General features: G+C 37.1%; 2 protein-coding genes across 2 annotated transcripts in view; one reads left to right on the plus strand and one right to left on the minus strand.

Annotated features, from left to right (window-relative positions):
• LOC149238288 (vanillin aminotransferase-like) overlaps window positions 1-5,388 on the minus strand; it is a 452,839-nt gene extending 447,451 nt beyond the window's left edge. The window contains exons 1-2 of the mRNA XM_089372979.1: window positions 5,179-5,388; window positions 4,954-5,014 (exon numbers count right to left, since the gene is read on the minus strand). Coding sequence (XP_089229105.1) covers window positions 4,954-4,995 — 42 coding nt within the window. The 5' untranslated portion in view covers window positions 4,996-5,014; window positions 5,179-5,388. The remainder of the gene's footprint in view (window positions 1-4,953; window positions 5,015-5,178) is intronic.
• Window positions 5,389-6,809: 1,421 nt separating this feature from the next.
• LOC149238291 (uncharacterized) lies at window positions 6,810-21,498 on the plus strand. The gene is made up of 7 exons (XM_089369521.1): window positions 6,810-6,929; window positions 7,157-7,255; window positions 7,471-7,536; window positions 10,163-10,265; window positions 11,642-11,737; window positions 20,855-21,012; window positions 21,133-21,498. Exons 1-6 carry the CDS (start codon window positions 6,810-6,812, stop codon window positions 20,896-20,898), a joined length of 528 nt encoding a protein of 175 aa, XP_089225647.1. The 3' UTR covers window positions 20,899-21,012; window positions 21,133-21,498.
• Window positions 21,499-22,302: the final 804 nt, after the last annotated feature.

Here is a 22,302-nt window from a genome sequence, read left to right on the forward strand (position 1 = left end):
AGCGGATAACCGATATTCTAACCAATCCCTTGGCAAGAGGGAAGTTTGAGGCATTCAAAGATAGACTTGGATTGTTGCAGAATTCCTTCCTTGCTAAGAGGAAATGTTGAGAATTATAGCTCAAACAAGAACTTCTACACAAGTTCAGTGTCAACGTGCAAAATGTAGTTCGAGGTTATTTTTGAAAAGTAATTCTATTTTCAAAAAATAATTATATCTTGTAATTTATTTTAATTAAAAAAATGAAAAGTCTTATGTTTAGTTGTTAAGTCTACAAAATCATATCTCATACATGAATGACTTAGACTAGGAGTAAATTCAAAAATAGATTAGGGTGTTGGTCTCAGCTAAAAGTACAAAGACTGGTCAAGATAGAGGGTTTACATATTATCAAACACTTGAACAGTTAAGCATTTTGAGCAACCAAGAGAGAGAGAGAGAGCAGGGATTCAGGTAGAGGCAAATGTGGGTAGTAAATAAGTTCATACAATACAAATCCATATAGTCATATGAATCTATACCATTGCAATGAATGATTGGTACAATCATTCAAGTACTTAGTCAAACTTGCAACTCTTCAAGGCATGAGCACAACTAGAGTGTCTTTGAGAAAATACACTCTAAGAAGTGCAACAAGTTAGAAATGTTCAATTTTTTTATAATTTCATTAATTTTAATTTAAGCACATGGTAAATCATCCTCTAATTACAAAATGGCCCTCTTATAGGTTAGATGCCCACCACCTTAATGACATAGTCTATGTCTACTGCAATCTCAAGCTATGGGTAAAGCAGATTGACAAATCACTTGAGGATGTTATTTCATTAGATGTAATTGACATCACAAGTCCATGGAGGGTGGAGACCAAGATGGCTATCATAGAGGAGGCACCTAAGTTTTGCAGCATAATGTCGATATGTTAGAGAAGAGGAGAAATCAAAGAAGGATGTTCGACTTATACTAGAGACACATTTGGCACTTCTAGTAGAGACATGTTTGGAGGGGGAGATTGAGAGTCCATCGCAACCACCACCTCCACAGTGGAAAGCAACTAGGGAAGAGTTAGAAGACATCCCACTAAAGCTTCCACCTTAGCCCCAGCACCTACCACCTTAGCCCTAGCAGTTGCACCTTCCACCTTAAGCTTAGCCTCCCCGCATCCACCTACCGCTTACAAAGGAAGAGTGATGACCTTTGCCCATAAAAGGGGTAGAGGGAATTGTTGATTCCTTAGTGCATTATCCTCGTAGTATCTAGATGCCTCATGATGATTTATCTCAACTTTCAAGAGATACATTTATCTCTGTTTTGATGTGATTTTGAATCATCCTATCAAGATTTCTGACTCATGATAGATATCATATTTCAATATCAATGTGTGATGTACCAGTTGACATCTTATACAGCTTACATATTAGTTTTGTTTTCATATTTAAGCAGCAATGTGTTTGCTTGATGTTGTTGCTGCTTGAGATGTTTAAAAATTGGAAAAAAAAATGAATTTTTTTTTTATATTTTTTCAAGTTTCACAATATTCTCCAATATTTTCCCTGACAATGCTGATAAATTATATTCTGAATTTTTTAACACTCAGTGATAAATTCAACAAGAGGATAAATGTAACATTGTTCTGACATACCATTGTTCTTGTCTTGGCAATATGCAACTGTCATATGAATTTGCAAAAATATGCAGCAGCAGCATGTCCGTAAACAACTACACTTTGAGACTTGCAGAACCTACATCTTTTCCTTTCAAATTTCCCCTTTCCAAGCTTCTTCCCTCGCAACTTAACTTTGTAGGTTTCATTCCTCCACAATTTATTTTTGTGCTTTTTTGCCCTACATCTAGTAATGTCTTTCCTCTATCTGTCTCTATGGGTTTCTTTCCTCTGCAATCTATTTTTTGCAGGTCCCTATCATCCATAACTTGTCATTACAGGGTTCTATCCTCCAAAACTTACCTTTGTAATCTAACTTTATAGGTTAAGACTTCCAGGACCTTGATGACTACCATAAACCATTCCCTTCACTCCACCAGCTCTTCACATTCCAACATTTACATAACAATATGCTGAATGACAATCTTTAAAATTATGATATATTATTCAATGACGTATTCATCAAGAAGAATCTTGATATGAGAAAACAGTAATACAAAAAACACTTACACAGAAGAAGGAAAACCCAATCGTAAGTATTCAAGTGACCAAGGCAATTGAGCATATTAGCTACATGATTAACTGCATATTATATGTACACTCTATGTTGTAGTGGTTATTTATACAAGCACAATTTTGGTGGAGAGTGATAATCTTTGACCAATTCTCCTAGTGTTCCAATAAAATATTCATATTTACGTGAACAGTAATTTTTACTAACATCTGAATTCTTACAATGAATAAAAACAAATGCAAAAGATAAAGTACAAAAGTGTAAAATGCAGATATAATACACGCCCGTGCATGTTCACTGGACTGAGTCCTATCAATTCCTCTTTGTTTGGTGGAAATAGTCCCCACTTTCTACAGAAAGTGGAAACTATTGCTCAACTTTTCACTAAAAGAGCCCCTTGGCCTGAGTAAGCAAAGTGCTTTAATGGCCCACTATGTGGTAATGTGATGTTGTCTAGTGGATCTGATTCGGACAACAAGAAGTGTGGTTGCAATAAAAGGAGGCTGAAAATTAATAATGGTTTCCGTCAATTGTGTGATTGAAAGGGACTCCTCCAAGGTAGGCGCGTCACACTATTGATGCTTCCTGGGCGGAATAGTGGCTAGAACGGAAGGAGTGTTGGGCAGTTTTGGAACCAGGGTCTTTTAGCTGCCATTGTCCATGATAAATTGTCCTTGTTTTACCCAATCTATAAAACGTGAGTGAAGAGAGCTTCCTAGACAAGATTGGTACAATGCTCATACCATATCTGATATTGCAATAGCTAAAAAATTTGTTCATAGAATAGTCTGATTGCACTGACAGGTGCATTGTACAGCCCCAGACCCAGCCCCATATGAGTGATATGAGTGAGATGTGTAATGTCTGTCCTCAATGATAAGTGGCATTTTTAAAAATTATAAAATAATTAATAGTAAGTCAAAATTTCAACGTCAGCTAGGCCTCAAGTAAAAAAGTAAAATGCATACATATATATAAAGAAGGCCCCATGTATTAACTTAATCAGTTGAACCATCCACCCCAGGCATGTTGCTAAAGGGGAGGCAACAAGTCACAAGTTCAAATTCAATTGAATCCTTCAGGGTTACCAACGGCTATTGTGGCAGACAGTTGAGCCACCCTCCATCTGGATATTCCAGAGAAGAAAGGGGGATCCTGCAATGTTTTACTAAGGGGTATATATTTATAAAGATTATAAAGAGATTGATGAAAAATAATTCAAATCAAATTTTATAAATCATTAAAACATCTCAGCAACCAAAGGGAAATTAATAAGCATTGTGTTTTCAGTGAATTTTTTGATAGAGAAAACTTTGAGGAAAGTTTGCACCTTTAGGGATTTGATGCCTCTTAATGGTAGATAGATCCCGGATTAAGATGAATTCAGCTGTTTGATAATGCACACATGATATACATGATATTCAGGGATATCCATGGAATATGTATTTCGTTAACCTTCCCAAAAAACAGTGCTTCTGAGTTCTGCTCAAAAATAGTACCCTATTGTACCCTATTCTGTACTGGCAAGTTCTGAATTTCTGACAATTCATGGAGCACTTAAATTGACTTTCCCATACACCGTTCCATGGCCTGCTGTCAATTTTCAATCTGTATATCAATGTTGCAAAACTTGGCAGCATATACTCAGCATTGGCATAAAGTAGGTGGGGATAATTTAATCTGGAGATCGCAAGATTTGCGAAAAAAACCCACAAAACTCTGAAAAGGATAAACTCAGACTTGGAAAACTTAGAAAAATCAAGCAACTTCAAATATCAGACTTCGAAAACTCAGCAACTTGAAAAATCAGAAAAATCAGGAGAAATCGAGATTTTGAAACACATGTCTATAAGCCATCAAGACACGAGATATTCATGTTGGTTAAATAGGAAGAATATAATTGTATCTGTGTCAACACAAGTCCTAGTATGTATCAAAGCTTTTGCCAATCTGGAAGTAGGCTTTCAGATGCAAGTCCATTGGTTGATTTGTTAGTGGCCCTTCTCGATCTCTCTTTGGCACGAACATCAATAGACAGTTATGCATGTCAAGCGGATCCCTCAGGCTTTAAGGCTAATTTCCTTGCTTGTAACTGCAAGTGAGTGTCAAATCCCATTGGGTTACCTTGCATAACGTTGGCAATACACTGAAAACCACTTTAATAATAATCTACTTTGAACACCACAATTTTAAGGTTACAGAGTTAGGTGCCAAATTGATGTATGACACTGCTTTGTTTGTGGGATGAGGTATGCGCTTCTGTGCAGTGATTTGACTATGTGTATGGAGGTGTAAATACTCCACCCGAAACATTAGAGTATGCCCTTCTGTGCAGTGATTTGACTATGTGTATGGAGGTGTAAATACTCCACCAGAAACATGTGAGTATGCTTTTGTGTGCAGTGATTTAACTATGTGTATGGAAGTGTAAATACTCCACCGGAAACATGTGACCTCATAGAGGAAACACATATTATTAACGATTAGGCCCACACTTATTCTACATACTTGCAGAAATCCATCGACAATCCAAAAAGACATGCCTCTGCCCTGACAATGGTCTGGATCAAGTTGATTAGGCCTCCCATTGAATCGATTGAGGAGACTCCATGGAAGTCGAATTCATAACTAACTCTACATAACTCCAATATATCCACCACGAACTTTCCCACGACCTCTGAAATGACTCTATGGGAATCAAAGCCCCCAGATTCATCCCGCGTTTATACTGAAAGGGACTAAAATTTCATTCACCAGAAAATTGTTTAAAAGGACTCACCTGGCGACGCATGGCCGATCGGAGGGCAATGCAGGGCGCCATCTTCACTGCCTATCCCTTTCTGCGTTTAATGCAAACTTAAATGCTTGAGTATACAGAGTAATCAAAGATGGGTTTTTTTCGCTACAAACATGATCTGGTCCACCACTATCGCCAAGGACATCTAAGTATTAAAGTTACCAGCAAACAAAAACAAGTATTAGAGGCTTTTTCACCGAGACTCACCGATGGACCCCCTTTCACTGATTTCTGCAAGGAATACAGAGAGATAATTAATAAGGATTGACACCGGTAGTAGATGTGGCAGACTACCGGAGTTGCAAAGTTCAAGTAACTATGAAGTGCCAAATCATATATTCCTACTCTCTAGGAAAAGGCTAACTTGTGACTGTACAAGTACTCCAAAAGAATCCTGGAGGATTTTCAATGGATTTAGATTCTGGCATCATCACATAAAATAGAATTGCTCAGCACGCTGCGATGTTGATGGTTGAAAACACGTCACCATAAATTGTAATTTATTCTTTTGAGTGGATGTCTTTTTTATAATCCTGGTAGCAGAAGTGCGATTTCCCCTGCTATATTTTTTTATTTTTTGGCATTTTTTTTTCAGGTTTCCTTGAAATTTGGTGAGAATTTTAAAAATCATAATCCCATAGGGTGATTTGTAAAAGTCTAATTGTTTAACTATTTTTTCAAGGTGTTGATTGTCCCAGGTCCCTGATTGGGAACAGCTGCAAGTAGTCTTCTTCATTGGATGGGTATCAGAGTTAACCAATATGCTGCTTTGGCAAGTATTCTCCATAAAAACGCTGAAAAAACAAACCTTGAAATGCAGAATTGAACTGCTGGAAAGCCAAACAATCGACAGGAACCTGGTAAAGGAGCCAGTATTTAGATGAACAGAAAATATTGAAATAAACAGAAATAAACAAATCAGAAGTCAAATACTGGAAGCAATATTTAGTCAAGCATTTGAAATAGGAATGGACTACATAGATCTCATCAAGTAAGTTTGGCCACATATATTGCTGGCCATTTTCTTCACACAGATAAATAAATTCCGCATTGAAAACTACAGGAAAATTATTACTGATTGGTCATACATCATAGTAATTTTGCGGAGGGCATAATCTACAAGACTGTATAATAAGAAGAAGAAACTCAGCAGAAAGTTTTCAATCAATAACAAATCCATTGGTTGTATTGCTGGACTATTTCTTTATCTTTAACTGCTACTCTAACAGAATCGATAGAATCTTTGGAAGAGAAGTCAGAGGATGTGAGCTCCTAGCAAGACGCAAAACTAATTCATCAATCATATTGAATTATACTTGATTTCTCTATTTTCTTGTCTTGATGAGCCACGAATTTTGATAAGTTAGTGTTCTTGTATCGCTGAAATTCAATAGGGCTTGTCATCTTGCTACTGTAGTGAGAAAATGCCACTTTTATATCCTCAATATGGCGTGTGCTCCTCTGATCTTGAAGCAAGTCTAGAATTTCATAATAGATAGTGCCTATGACCTCCATTGTTTTTATAACCTTCATGTTGAACCAATTCCCAATGCCAATGAAAGTACTCGGTGACTTCTAGGCATACCATTGATGCATCAAATGAGGTCATATCACTGAGGTGGAATCCAATATTGGAGGCCCAGTTCACTTGGAAAGATGGGTTAAATCCAAACCACTGGACCTTACCAGACTACTGAGCTGAGGAAAGTAATATTAAATCTAAAAATCAAACTGAGTTGTCATTCCTTTAGTGCCTGCAGATATCAAACATAAGTAAATAGAAAATCCCACCTTCACTGCTCAGAGCCATCATTTCATTTAATTATTCGTTCATATTAATGTACAGAAATTACCAAAGTAAATTCATAGGACTTCCAAATCCATCCAGAATAACTAACATAAAGCAATTAGCTATATCATGTTTACCTTTTGCCTGCTATTGCCCTCTCAATCAGATAGTATGATAATCTTGAACAGTTAACTTATTACTTCTCACTGAAAGAATTTCATCAGCATGTGATGTTTGTAAAATTGGTGAATTCTCTGATGACATCTCACAGTTCAAGCATTTTACAAAAGCAGATTGAAAACATTCTAACCTCTGCTGCCTGCTCTGCATTTTTGAAAACATTCCAACCTCTGCTGCCTGCTCTGCATTTTATGAGACATATATCTAACTTGTCAGGCTGATTCAGTGGTGAATTTTATTCACAATGCAGATCTTCGTGAAGATAAGCGTTATTTGGCCGACAATCTGGGTACTACACCAATAACAACTGCACAGGTATGTTTGTTTCATTTTGCTTACTCTCGATATTAGATTGTTAGGTTGTTAATAATAAGGGCAATTCCAGTTTAGGTGAAGTTGCTTAGATGTTCCCATGTTTGGGATTTTAGCTTGCACAACTTTTGAATTTAGATGATGGACATGCTTAATAAAACTACATATACACCCTACATGCTCCACGAAAAGATATGAAGGTCTCTGTTTATCTTCAGGGTGAGGAGTTGAGGAAACAGGTCGGTGCTGCTGCATACATAGAGTGCAGCTCAAAGACTCAACAGGTATACCATCTGATATGTGCCATGTTCATATTTGCCTTATGCCATGAAGTGTTGTCATCTAATTTCTGTTTATCTTCTCCAGTTTAATACTCTTAAATAGTGGTTGTAGTCACACTGTAAGGTGAATTAATATAAAGAAAAATTTCTATGTCTGATATTAGGGGTTTCAAAATGACCCGAAATTTCAAAATGAATGCCTACCATCTCAAAAGTTATTACATTTATGGCAACGTAAATATAAAGCTTTATACTGTAAATCCTGATAAACTGAGTTGGTAACAACTTCCTTACAATGTGTAGTAAGACCTGGATTTAGAAGAAAACATGCTCACTAAGGGCATAGTCTACCTAAAAGTTGAACGCTAGGGCTACATTATCATTTGCAATATCTCTTTTCACTTGCTGGACTATTTCTTTATCTTTAACTGCTACTCTAACAGAATCGATAGAATCTTTGGAAGAGAAGTCAGAGGATGTGAGCTCCTAGCAAGACGCAAAACTAATTCATCAATCATATTGAATTATACTTGATTTCTCTATTTTCTTGTCTTGATGAGCCACGAATTTTGATAAGTTAGTGTTCTTGTATCGCTGAAATTCAATAGGGCTTGTCATCTTGCTACTGTAGTGAGAAAATGCCACTTTTATATCCTCAATATGGCGTGTGCTCCTCTGATCTTGAAGCAAGTCTAGAATTTCGTAATAGATAGTGCCTATGACCTCCATTGTTTTTATAACCTTCATGATGATCATTACAACAATTCATCTTTCCACAAAACAGACCCTAAGTTTCAGGTTCCATGTTAATCGCTCTAACATGATAATTCATGACATCATATGCTAATTTATTTTTTTAACTATTTTCTTCTGCTTAATTTATATTTATGAGTTGAATTTCAATGGCGATGGCAGGGAGGAATGCAGAGCTGATGCGTAGCTCTGTGGAGTGTCTGAATTAGTCCCAAAGAAACGCTCATCCCCTATTCGAAATCCTTTGAGAAGAAAAATAAGTCAATAAACAACGAGTAATTTATGATGCATAACATGACTACAAAGCTCGGTGCTCCTCTAACTGTTTCATGTTTTTAATTTTCAATTTATCCCTTGAGTTTCTATCACTTAGGTCAAGGCTTGTATCTTTTTGAGGCCTCTTCCTTGCCAGTGAATTGGAACCCCACATAGGTATATGCTGTAGCGATCTCGATTCTCTACTTCATCCCCTGTAGATATGAGATGGAAGTATGATTGTTCTTAGAAGTACTGAAGATCATAACCTTAGTCTTGTTAATGTTTACAATGATAAGTCTATGTTTGGTATTGAAGATCATAACCTTAGTCTTGTTAGGGTTCACTGTCATAATCTCTTTTTGGTATTGAAGATTGTAACCTTAGTCTTGTTAAGGTTCAATGTGTACAAAATGAGTGGCTTATCAGCGTTACAAACTATCAGTCACTCCACAAACTGATATATTATCAAACAGATGTTCACCTTCAGAACAACGTAATTTAACAGCAGTTTACATTTTCCAATTAGAAATTTCTTCACCGTGGTCAGCCCACCCTCCAGCAAAGTGTAAAAAAATCCAGCTAAAGATGAAAATTATGAAAACCCTGTTCAGAAAACAAAAATTCCTGATGGCCTGGGTTCCACATCATATACAAGTGTGTTCCATTTGGGTTTTGGTCCTGATGGCCTGTCTATATTTGTGGTATCTGTTTCACTTTCCACTACCACATTACTTTTATCTAGTGGGATTTTACATTTCTTTGGCTGTTTTTGAAAATGAATTCTTCCTTATCGAAACATCTGGTTCTTCTCGTTGCATATATTCAAGATCTTCCAAGCAATGCCCAATAAGCTTTTCTAGGTAATCTAAGGACTTCAAATGTTTTATGAGGAGTGATCTCATAACACTGTGTTCTTACTGCCATCAATTTACCTATGGTCTTGCAAATAATTTGCTTGGCCACCCTTATAGGGATCTTATCATCTTTCTTGGTTTTAGAGGTGATTTTCTGAATACCTCTTCCCAACAGAGATTAGAGATGATGCTCATCTCTGCTTGTGTCTACTACTGCATCAAAATTTCTCTTGCCCATTGTTAATGTAGGTACCTGTAAGCCTTTATGAAAGAATGTATTGTTTTTGCATATATTTGTTCTATTGTGAATTTATGATCACCATGTTCATCTTCATTGGCATTTAGTAGGGGTTCAAGGAATCCTTGTGTTTCAAATCTTTAGATTCTCTATTACTGTGACATTATAGCTTTAATTTTTGCAATCATGATTTTATTGTCTATATGAGTAATCATTTGCCTGGCTTCATTTTTATTGACACCACATGGCATCCAATGCTACAGATTTAGTATTGATCTTGTGAGGTGTGTTTGCACTGAATGCTGGCTGATGTACTGCTTTCCATCATTTTTTATGTATCTTGGGTTGAACCTCCAGTAACAATTCTTGTTATATTTCTCTCTAGTACATTTTCTAAATTTAATGATATCATATTGTACTAAATTTAATGATATCATGTTTGTGACTAAAGAACATCAGCAAAGTTGCTAGTGCTCAGAAACAGGCTTTGCTTTTATCTTTAATGAGTCAAAATTTTCTTGGGCAGAATTTGGCAAAAGAAATTGTAAGATCGAGGCAAGCTATTCAGCACCTTTATGAGAACAGGGCACAGCTGATTTCGATATCTACGCACCTTGGCGAAAGTGTTGGTAATTTTTTCTTTACTACTCGTTCTCAGATCATCTTGCATGCAGTTTAATCTCTGTTCTGTTATTGAATTTGCAGTTGTTTCTCCCTGCCTTTATCTGACAATAGCCATTTTTTACTATATAGCAAGCAGTTGCAAGCTAAATATGATATTAACTAATTTGTAGTTGTTGTTTTTATTTCCTTTTTACAATAGTTGGATGCTAAGTTAACACTATCAGGATACATCTATGGGTTGTCCCAGAAACATTAGACAGAATGGAGTTGCATGTTTTCATGTTGATGTTCCTGAAGGAAGGAATACTGTTGCAATGACGTCTCTTTACTTCATCTTTTTCTTAATAAATATGCCATAGGGTATATGATAATAATAATTTCAGGTCTTAAACAAATACATCTCCTACAAAGTGGTTCTTAGCTGATTAACAATTATCTTGCAACGGACATAGTTTTACACCTACAAATAGATCATAATATGTGGAATGGACTAGAAAGCCTGTTGACAACATTTGTTTAGTAATTTGAGCTTAAATTGGACGTTAAGGAAGAAGTTATAGCCACCCATTCTATGAATCTATTCAAATGGAGTGATGGCTTCTTCAGCAAGGATGGAGATAGTTACAGAAAGAAGAAAGAAGTAGCCTCTATTGGAAACCATTTTTCCTACAAGTTTCCTCTTGCTAAACATGGGAGTGAGCTACAAATAAAATAAACATAACAAGTAAATATGAATGGATAACAGTTATATATACATAGTTGGGGAATCTATCATCTTTTGAAAGGGTCTTTGCACAATGTCTATTGATTATTCCCCTCCAAAAAGTAAGCATCATGATTGCATTATAGTTTATAACAAATGATAAATGGTCAGATAGAAACTAAGCAAGTAAAATGCATGCACTAATTCTAAAGTGTACAACATGGAGCAAAAACAATTAATTATTCAACACTATACATTCGGTACCAACTTCCAAGTATAAGGCGGTAGGCTAAACATATTAAAAACATGAGCCATGGAAATGGCTGATAATATGAAAGGAGAAAAAAACAACTTGCTTGCAAGCAGAAAGTGTTTTTCATATATTTAACCTTATGTCTATTATAGAAGTAAAAGATGAATCTTTTATCATATTGTTCAAGTTCCTTTGGAGACGATGCTTAATAGTAAGTGGGTATTATGGTATACATTTTTATTTGCTAGGACACCCACATTAGCCTAGGATTTTATAACATAAGAAAACCTTTAAATCCCTGCAAAACCTTCCTCGTGAGGATTAGATTGTGTGGGTTATATTGGGTTTTTTTCTCGCAGAGACTATTAATTTGCATAGCACTGTGCAGCTTATGTTGGTTACTCACACAGCAATGTTAAATACAGATACTTTGCCTTGGCCTACTCTGTTTTGTCACTGGGCGATTCAACTTTCGGCGTTGAAGGACATTTCTGGACGTTTTCTGTATTGCTTCATCTCCGGTAACAGCCTTAATCTCCTTTCCGAGTTTTTGCTTCATTTCTATTTCATCCATGGACCATGATAGAAAATCCTCTTCCATCAATTGTACATTAGCCACTGAGCAGCTACAGAGTCTTATAAATTTGATTCAAAATTATTTCCCGATTGAAATGATTCAGTTATATATATGCTTTCTTGATAATTTAAACTTTATTCCTTTGTGTTAAACTAATGCAAAGTGGTGCCATCGTGACTGTCTTGTTTCTAGTGAACAGACTCTAGAAAATCTTAGATACAAACTTCAATAGCTTTGCTTATGTCTGTCAGAATTCTGGAATAGTCATATCCCTGTATTGATATTATATTCCACTTGGCATTTTTTTTGTCATCCACACATTAAGAAAGCGGAAAACAAATACATGCATGTACATTTACATTTAGAATGCATGCGGAAATTGATTTAGGACTTAGTGTGTGCTCTCTGCTCTATGTTGAAACAATTTCACTTCTCTTTCCTTAGTAGCTAGGATTTTCACTGCAAAAAGAAAGTAAACGACTGTTTATCATCTTAGATTGCATATTTAGGAATTGTATATGTACATCACACGATCAACCTTAAAGGCAAACTTCTTAAGAAAGATCAACTGTAAAATACATTTCAATAAACATAAAAATGCTTTGGAACCTAACGCACACCATTTAGAAGTCTAGGCTAGAGACGTATTCCGGCGTCGTAAAGCCTGGTAACTATCACTTTCATCGTAGGTTGGGTGATTCCTCCTCTTTGAAACGACAAGTGCCAGTACGGACTTGTGCTCCCACGTACCATCGAGTATATATTGGGAAACCACATTAGGCTATATCCTTTATCCTTAGGAAGCCGTGTCTGCCGCCCTATCGATCGCAATGCACTGAACACAGCATTCGGGAAGATTGACTGCCGTACCATAAAAAGTATTCTGCAGTTTTGCGATTGGTTTGGTAATCCCCCTGTCTAGATATCCAGAGTAGTCACTTTCGTTCCTTTTCGGACTCCTTAAAAGAAAAGGACCATCTGAGCACTTGTCACTTCAGGCTCATTAAAAATCGAAGGCGACTAGAGTCATCTTTAGCTTTTTCTCGACTCTTAAAAATTGAAAAAGAAAATTGTGTCAAAGCGTCATAAAATTTATTTAAATCGGAATAACCTCACTGTTCCCTCGTTGGTCTTAGGGTGAGAAAATGGAGTCCACCAATCAAGGATTTCCCCTTGGGGGAATCCTACTCCCTTTTCCTCTAGGGGAGATGTTGGTGCACCTCATATGGCTACATTGTCCCTTCCAGGGCTTGCAATTGGCCTGCCAGTATGGCTTTTCTCGACCTCTGCCGTTCAAAACACCGTGATTCTTGAACAATCAACTCAGCAACCAGATGATACTAGAGTTACCCAAATCGAAGGCGACTAGAGTCATCTTTAGCTTTTTCTCGACTCTTAAAAATTGAAAAAGCAAGTTGTGTCAAAGCGTCATAAAATTTATTCAAATCGGAATAACATCACTGCTCTCTCATTGGTCTCAGTTTGAGAAAATGGAGTCCACCAATCAAGGATTTCCCCTTGGGGGAATCCTACTCCCTTTTCCTCTAGGGGAGATGTTGGTGTACCTCATATGGCTACATTTTCCCTTCCAAGGCTTGCACTTCACCCGCCGGTATGGCTTTTCTCAACCTCTGTCGTTCAAAACACCATGATTCTTGGGCAATCAAATCAGCAACCAGATGATACTAGAGTTACCCCCAAACCTTCTACTTCGTTTGTTTCTCCCTCTCCTTCTTCCTCTTCGCTTGGTGGAACTATGCTTCAAAAAAAATGATTGTATAAAAGTTGTTGTAATAAATATCTTTCTTCATTATGTTTACAAGCTTGGATGCCCACTCATTTAGAAAAAAACTGAACATGCTTCTTTCCCTTTGCCCTTTAATTCATATTTTTTCAAGTAATGTTGTAGGAATGTAATGAATTTTAAACATCTTACGCGAAGAAAACAACATTTTTGTGTTTTGTTTTGTACCAGAAAATGACAACAAACCTTACTGAAAATGCAATTTCCTCAATGTTATCTGGATCAACTCATATTCAACCATACCTACAAATTGTTGAACTTGAACCAATACAATCAATGCGAAATTCAACTCCACGATATCGTACTGCAATTTCAGACGGAACACATAAGAAACACATCATGCTTCCAAAAGATTTCAATGATCTCGTAGCAACAGGCTTGCTACAAAAGGGTTCTGTTATAAATGTTAAAAGTTGGACTACCTCAGCTATTGGTCCTTCAACGTAAGTTTGTTATAAATTTCTTATTTCAAATTTAACATTTTTTATTTATAACACAACCGCTTCTAACAGTTATTCCTATGACTCTCATTTGTCGTGTAGGTCTATAAAGCTAATAGACTTTGAAATATCTACTTCATTTGCACCCTTAATTGGCAATCCAAAAACTATGAGTATCCCCATCACATCTGATGAAAACACTCCATCCTCATCGGACCCACATCCTTTATCAAAAAGACACTGCCCTCTTCCAACTACTCCAACTCCGTCCGTTCTGCCAGTTCAAATTCCCATCAAATCGTTAAACCCTTACCACTCAAACTGGTGCATAAAAGGATACGTCCAAAGGAAAACAGCTCTTCGACAGTTTCAGAATCAATACGGACCCGGTAAAGTGTTTGGTTTTGACCTGTTCGATACAGAGGGTGGAGAAATACATATTACATGTTTCAACAATGTCGCAGATTATTTTTTTGACAAAATCCAAAATGAAAATGTCTACATTGTCTCTAAAGGGAATGTAAAAATGGCTAATAAGCAATACAACCACTTGAACAATGACTGGGAAATTTTGTTGAATGCAACATCTACCATAGAACATGTTGCCAACGAAAAAAACATAATCCAATAGTGTGATTCAATATAAAATCAATTGATGATATCAGAACAACAAACATCAACTCCATTGTTGATATTCTTGGTGTTGTCACAGACATTTCCAGTGTATGCACTATACGTAGAAAAGACGGCTCTGAAGTCAATAAACAAACAGTACAGCTTCGAGACATGTCAGGGTATAACATAGATGCAATCTTTTGGGGAGATAATTTTAATGCCGTGTCACAGGAAATCTCCTCCCTATGTGCTACAGGAAATAACCCCATCATTGCAATCAAATCTGCGCGTGTTGGAGAATTTAATGGAAAAAATATCGGCACTACAACGAGATCCATTGTTCTTGTAGATCCTGACATTGAAGAGGCCCATGCGCTAAAGTCATGGTTTAAAAAATAAGGTTCGACTGCAGCTTCTACATCTTTGACAACAAGACCTCCTTTTGGCCACCAACAAAAAAAAATAACAATTGCTGACATTTACAGTATGGATTCCTTAGAGAAACCAACATTTTTCCAATTAAAGGGCACAATAACAAAAATTGGGATGGATAGTTTCTACTACATTTCTTGCCCGTCGATCGCTAGTGGGAAAAAATGCATGAAAAAACTTATTCCACAAAATACAGGGACGTGGTTCTGTCCAAAATGCAATGCTGAAGTAAGCGACTGTGATTACAGATACTTATTGAAAATCGACATACAAGATCACACTGGTGAATTGGCTTCAACTGTTGCTTTCGAAGACGCGGGATCTACAATTCTTGGAAATAATGCCAAAGACTTCTATCTATTATCTTCAGATCCAGAATTGATCAAGGAAATTGTCTCTAGAGCTCTATGGACAGATCATATCTTCACACTATCGGTGAAGACAGAAACTTTTAAAGAAGTCCCACGATTGAAATGCGTTATCATAAAAGAAGAAAAACTGCATTTCACGACAGAATGCAACAACATCCTTCGAGAAATTCAGAACATCTCGACATTGTAGATAAATATTGCAAAATGTATTCCTTGCTTTTTGGCAATTCCTATTGTCCAATTTTATAAATACAACTTTACAAGATATACTGTTGCATGCCTTCTTATGAAATTTTCTTATATACCATTGAAATAAGTATTCGTTCTCCATTGTATCTAGCATTATGTGAGTAGACAAATTCACATTTTTTTTTCCTTTTATCAGCTTTACACATGAAACTACCTACATGTATACAGAAAAAATACTAATACGTTCTTTCAAAAACATTACTCAAATAAAAAATTTCACATAACACTATTCAGAACTTAGATTTTTTTCCCTTCTTTCGCTTTCGCTTGCATTTTTTTACCCTTCTTTCGCTTTCATACAATAACATGGTTGTTGTCTCCAAATAACATTCTTCTTTTCCCCTCTCTTGCTTATAGGTACCATAAATTTTGCGAATGGCTTCTTCTTCTAATAATGAACGTGCTCGAAGATACTATGCAACAAATAAAGAACGAATAAATGCACGACGCCGTGAGCTTTACCAAGCAAAAAAAGACATCACAGAATGTCAAAAACACAAAAAACAAAAGGGTAACCAACCTTCCTCATCTGAAATGGCCCACCCTGAAAACAATCCTCCCTTGCAATTATCAGACTCTTTATCTTCTCAGCAAACCTCTCAAACAAATACATCCATGCCTCATTGCCCTAACCCCTCCTTCGCACATGCTTTCAACAACGTTTATACTAATCAAGCACATCGATATTTCCGTGCAAAGATTGATAAACTTCCACCTAAATGCCCATGCTCCATTTGTCTTGAATCATATCCTGGAATACATATCCGCAATTCCAACCACATGTATTACTGCTCCAGATGCGTCTCTGAAACAAAGGGTCATCGCTTCTCATTATCGAACAACATGGACCCTGGTCCTCAACCAGCTACCCTTACATCTCTTTCACAAATAGAAGAAATGCTCATTGCTAGGGTTAACCCTATACTGCAAGTAACACATGCACGTGGTGGCCAGTATAAATACAGTGGCCACACAATTTGTTTTCCTCAAGACATTACAAAAATCGCAAACATGTTGCCACGACGTGTTGAACACTTGGACATCCTGATTGTCACGCGTCATAGTAATGACCATAAGGCTTATGATTTCATTGTCAGTAGACATCGCGTTCTCGCTGCATTGGAATACAAATTGGCAAATGACCCATACTATAAGAATGTTCGTATTGATACCAACGCATTGGCATCCTTACCAGCAATCCCCACCGATGTCTCCTCCTCCCTTCACCATTCCAATACTACAGAAACCACTGTCCGCCTTCCACTTGAACCACCCCATGAGCTCACCAAAGATTTCACAGACCCATCTGTAGACCAAACATCATCGTTCGTACCCATCATACCTAATACAAATACAGAAATCCAAGAAATCCGCCATTATTTGCATGCTTACAACCACCAATCTGATACTACAATTGAGTGGCCAACAATTGGTTTATCGCCAGTCAATGAATACAACACAGAAGGTCTACTCTCTATGGCTTTCCCCGCCCTTTTCCCGACAGGAGCTGCAATGCCAAATCAGCCAAGAATGAAAGCAGTGCAGTTACATGAATATGCACTTCATCTCATACGTTACTACGATAACAGATTTGGAAACCACCCACGCTTTCGTTATTACATATATAATCTCATGATGCGGCATCGCAGTCAAGCAACAGCATCAATTTTTGTGAAAAAGAACATCACAGATAACTTTCCAATATCTATTCAAGATCTGAACATCCGATTAGAACAATTTCCAGATGAGCAATTGGCAGAGCAAGTCATGCGATTCGGTAGCTCTTTACGTGGAACAAGGTCATTTTGGCACAAAGCTAAAAATGAACTAACGGACATGATATCTCAACTCGGTTGCCCGACGTTCTTCTTCACATTAAGTGCAGCTGATACAAAATGGCCTGATCTTCATGCAATCATGCCCGGATGTCTTCCTTCTGATATTGCAAAACAACAAAAGTGGAGAAATGATAACATTATCTCTAACCCACATTTAACATCACTATATATGCACCATAGATTCACAGCATTTCGTGAGATTATCTTAGAGAAACACTTGAATACAAAAGATTACTGGTACAGGTACGCATTCCACCGCATTTTTTTTTCTCCAAGAACTCTAAACAACATTCCTCACCTATTGCAGAATTGTCTTACAAAAACGCATACTTGATAGGTATGAATGGAAACATAGGGGATCTGCGCACATCCATGGTTTCCTTTGGATAGAAAATGCACTTGATATGGAAAACCTCAACTGGGAAGACACAGAAGCAGTCGATATTACAAGGCAGTTCTTCGACAAATATATTTCCGCTTGGAACCCTCGTGCTCCTTCGACTTCAAACCAACCAAATGCTTGGACAAATCCCGAAGACCCTTGTCTATTGTCCACACCGCAAATCTTCAGAACCAATCCTTTCAGTGACTATGAACAGCTCGTCAATTGTGTTGAACGTCACACAAAATGCTCAGAAAGCACGTGCCTGAGAAAAAATGGATCCTCACTCCAATGTCGTTATAAAGCACCGTGGGAATTACATCCAAAATCGGCCTTATTCATTGATTCCAATGGCCAAAAAACATACACCCCTGCTCGCAACGACGATCGACTCAATAGCCATAACCCTACCATCCTATCTATTTGGCGTGCAAATGTTGACTGCCAACCAGTACTCTCCATACACGCTGTACAAAAATATATCGCCAAATATGCATCCAAAGCAAAAAAAAAATCTGAAAGCTTCCACCACATGCTACGTAGAATTGTCCTGGCTTCACCCATTGCTGACCCAGCAACATCCGCATTTCGAAAATTTCTTGCAGAAACCCTTGTTGATCGTGACATTGGAGCACAAGAAACCTGCCATATGCTACAAAAATTACCATTAACATTATGTAGTCGGCCATTCATTTCTTTAAATGTAAACCAAAAAATTCTTATGCGCCTTCCACAAACGAACACCACCTCCACTACATCCCCGCACATCATAGATACATATATCCAGCGCCCTTCTACCCTAGAGTCCACACCACTAATAGAATTGGCAAGATCCTGGTCATATGATCCTCGTCGCAAAACAAACAAATGGAAACAAAGGCCTACAAAAGCAATTGTTCGGGTCATACCACATTACTCCTCCATACCATCCACAACAGAACCTTGCTACGCTAACTTTTGCAGGGTTGAACTTATGCTATACAAACCTTTTCGCCATATCGTACAAGATATAGGAGATTCTGCTGCAGAATTCATCGCAAATTGGCAAACATTTCGTCCATTCTACAATCCTTGGCATCAACACCGCACACTATCTGATATTGAATCTGTCACAAATGATACCTCAACTATAAATGAAACCAATCCAACAGACACCATGGAAATAAATGAATGGGAATTACTTTCCCAATTACACCCTACAAATGAGCTTCTCATAAATGACCTTGACATGCTTGGTCTTCGTGGCTTTGATGACACCCATAACTGGAATCATACCACTATCCCATTGGATCTACAAAATAATGCAATACAATTCATTGAGAATAGCCGCTCCATCCACCGCATTCTTCAAACACATCAACATATCCTGCCGACCCTTACTACATTATCTCCAATGCAAAGAAAAGCTCTAAATATTATTTTTAATCATTTTTCTAGGAAGGATTATTTACCCGCTCTCAGAATGATAATACAAGGCACTGCTGGTACGGGAAAATCCCTCCTTATTAATTGCATCAAAGATATGCTCATAGGCCTTGCAAGCCTGGAACCTTCACCGATCATGCTCCTCGCCCCTACAGGGGTTGCTGCCTTCAACATACAAGCATCGACAATCCATTCTGCTTTGCACCTTCCTATAAAGGATCTTATGCCCTTAGAAGGTAATGCTCTTGCAAAATTCCAAGAAGAACTCAGGCATATAAGATACATACTAATCGATGAAATGAGCTTCATTGGGCCAAAGCTTCTCAGCCATATTGATGAACGTCTTTGCAAGGCATTTCCCCACCAAAGAAACACTCCTTTCGGTGGCTGTTCCATAATATTGGTTGGTGATCTCGGTCAGCTACCACCCGTCAAAGACATACCTCTATATGCAGGGACGAGCCACGGAAGCGCACTGTGGAACACCTTCAACACAGTCATCACATTAGACACAATATTTCGTCAACAAGGCGACGACATCGCACAGGTTACTTTCAGGAACATTCTCCAGAACATTAGAGATGCAAATCCAACAATCGACGACTACAACGTACTCATGTCGCGCACAGATTCCTTTTTATCAGAAGAAGAAATATGTTCATTCCATGATTCCATGCATCTATTTCCAACAAATGCTCAAACAATGGTCCATAATAAGCAAATGATGAAATCTCTAAACACTCCTATCGCACGATCCATTGCTGAAGATGACAACACATATTCCAGTATTTCCTCTGAAGATGAGCAACTTGAACGAATTGTATTACTATGCAATGGCGAAAAAGTTATGTTGACTTCCAACCTTTGGGTTTCAGCCGAACTTGTTAATGGTTCCCTCGGAGAAATTGTAACCATCTTTTACAAAGAATCAACTGCACCACCACAAATTCCAACATTTGTTGTCGTATATTTTCCCAAATACATTGGGCCTCCTTGGGATGAAAGAAACCCCACTCACTTGCCTATTCCAGCAGTAAAAAGAAATGGTCGTGCACAAATTCCACTGAAGATGGCTTGGGCTTTAACCATACATAAATCTCAAGGTATGACACTTCCAAAAGCAACAATTGACATTGGAAAAACAGAATGTCAAGGTCTCACATTCACAGCTATTTCAAGAGTGCCTTCTCTAGAAGATCTCCGGATTAACCCCACATTCAGTGTCGATCGTTACAGTAAAATGAAGGACAACAAAAACATTGCTCGCAGAAAACACGCAGAAGAAATTCTCCGTTCAATGCCGCCTCCAGATAATCTGCTCCAACTGATACTTTGACATCAACAAAAGGTTTCCTCCATTTATTTACCTCATTCTATTTCATAACATAATTTTCATATCTTTCAACAACAACCAACTTTAATCAATATTAGTAAATAAGCAAATATTAGAATGTCTTTATATTATCTATACATCTCATTCTAACCTTTTCTTTCTTTTGCAACAGGCCACATGGACTCAGAAATAACATACCTGCACAACTACAGGTAGACTGGCAAGCAAAAAAACTGCATCTCCAGCTACGCATTAACCTCCAATGGTGTTCAATATGCTGTTATTCACCATGCATCTTCCACTAACAATATATAAATCCCCATAGCAAAGGTAACTTCATTTCCATTCATTCCAGATTCATTTTAACACAACTCACCTCCAAAGTATTACTAATAAATTTCCGCAGCTGATTTACATATTACTAATTCTAACAAAATATACATTTTGCAGGTCCATTACTGCTTCTTCAGGTCTTCGCTACCTCCACCATGTTTTCATACAACTTCAAATATGGAATGACAAGCACAATGTTCTTTATACTATTATATTCCTTCTCGAACCTCTTTTGTTACAATTCACTGTTTGTATTTTCCATTTCAAACTTAAAAAAGGATGTTTCAAGATCAAATACCGTTTTCATGGTTTGTTTCCTCACAACTATTTGTGTTTTCCATTTCAAACTTTAAAAAGGATGTTACAATACACTATTTGTATTTTCCATTTCACACTTAAAAAAGGATGTTTCAACATCAAATACCATTTTGATAGTTTATGTCCTCACAACTATTTGTGTTTTCCATTTCAAACTTAAAAAGGGATGTTTCAAGATCAATACCATTTTGATAGTTTATGTCCTCACAACCAATTCATTGTCAATGGGTTTTAACATATTTTGTTGACAAAATCAATTGATTTTAATGAATATAATACATGTTTTCAATATATCTTCATATTAATTTAATTTCCCATTTGAATAATGATTTCTTAAATAGCCCTTTCCAAATCAATATGGTTGTCGGGTTGTTGTTCGCATGGATTCATTCATTTATCTTCACCTTTAACTCCACAATTTTTACCGACTACAAACAAAGGTCTCTAAACAGGTTCAATGCATATTTATGGCTACTTGCATTCCATTTCAACGGTTTTCGGCATGGCTTCCTCAAATTAAAACTCGAAATCATCGACCCTTGCTTTCAAAAAAGCCCGCAAAAGCCTATTCACATTTCAATATTCTTCCACACACTATGCCTTACGGCGTTTCCTTTGCAACATTAGGTGCAAATGCTAGTTTATTCTTTTGAGTGGATGTCTTTTTTATAATCCTAGTAGCAGAAGTGTGATGTTATGCAATCAACTACAGTATTATGATAGTTGTGCGATTTCCCTTGCTATATTTTTTTATTTTTTGGCATTTTTTTTTCAGGTTTCCTTGAAATTTGGTGAGAATTTTAAAAATCATAATCCCATAGGGCGATTTGTAAAAGTCTAATTGTTTAACTATTTTTTCAAGGTGTTGATTTGTAAAACTTGAAGTCTAATTGTTTCATTAATTTTCCAAGGTGTTGATTTGTAAAACTTTGACGGTTTCGCTAGTTCTTCAAGTTATTGATTTGTAAA

Source organism: Pinus tabuliformis, chromosome 8 (assembly GCF_031772625.1).
Source record: "Pinus tabuliformis cultivar Carrire ecotype Pingquan chromosome 8, CPIR1, whole genome shotgun sequence".
Classification (NCBI taxonomy): Eukaryota; Viridiplantae; Streptophyta; class Pinopsida; order Pinales; family Pinaceae; genus Pinus; species Pinus tabuliformis.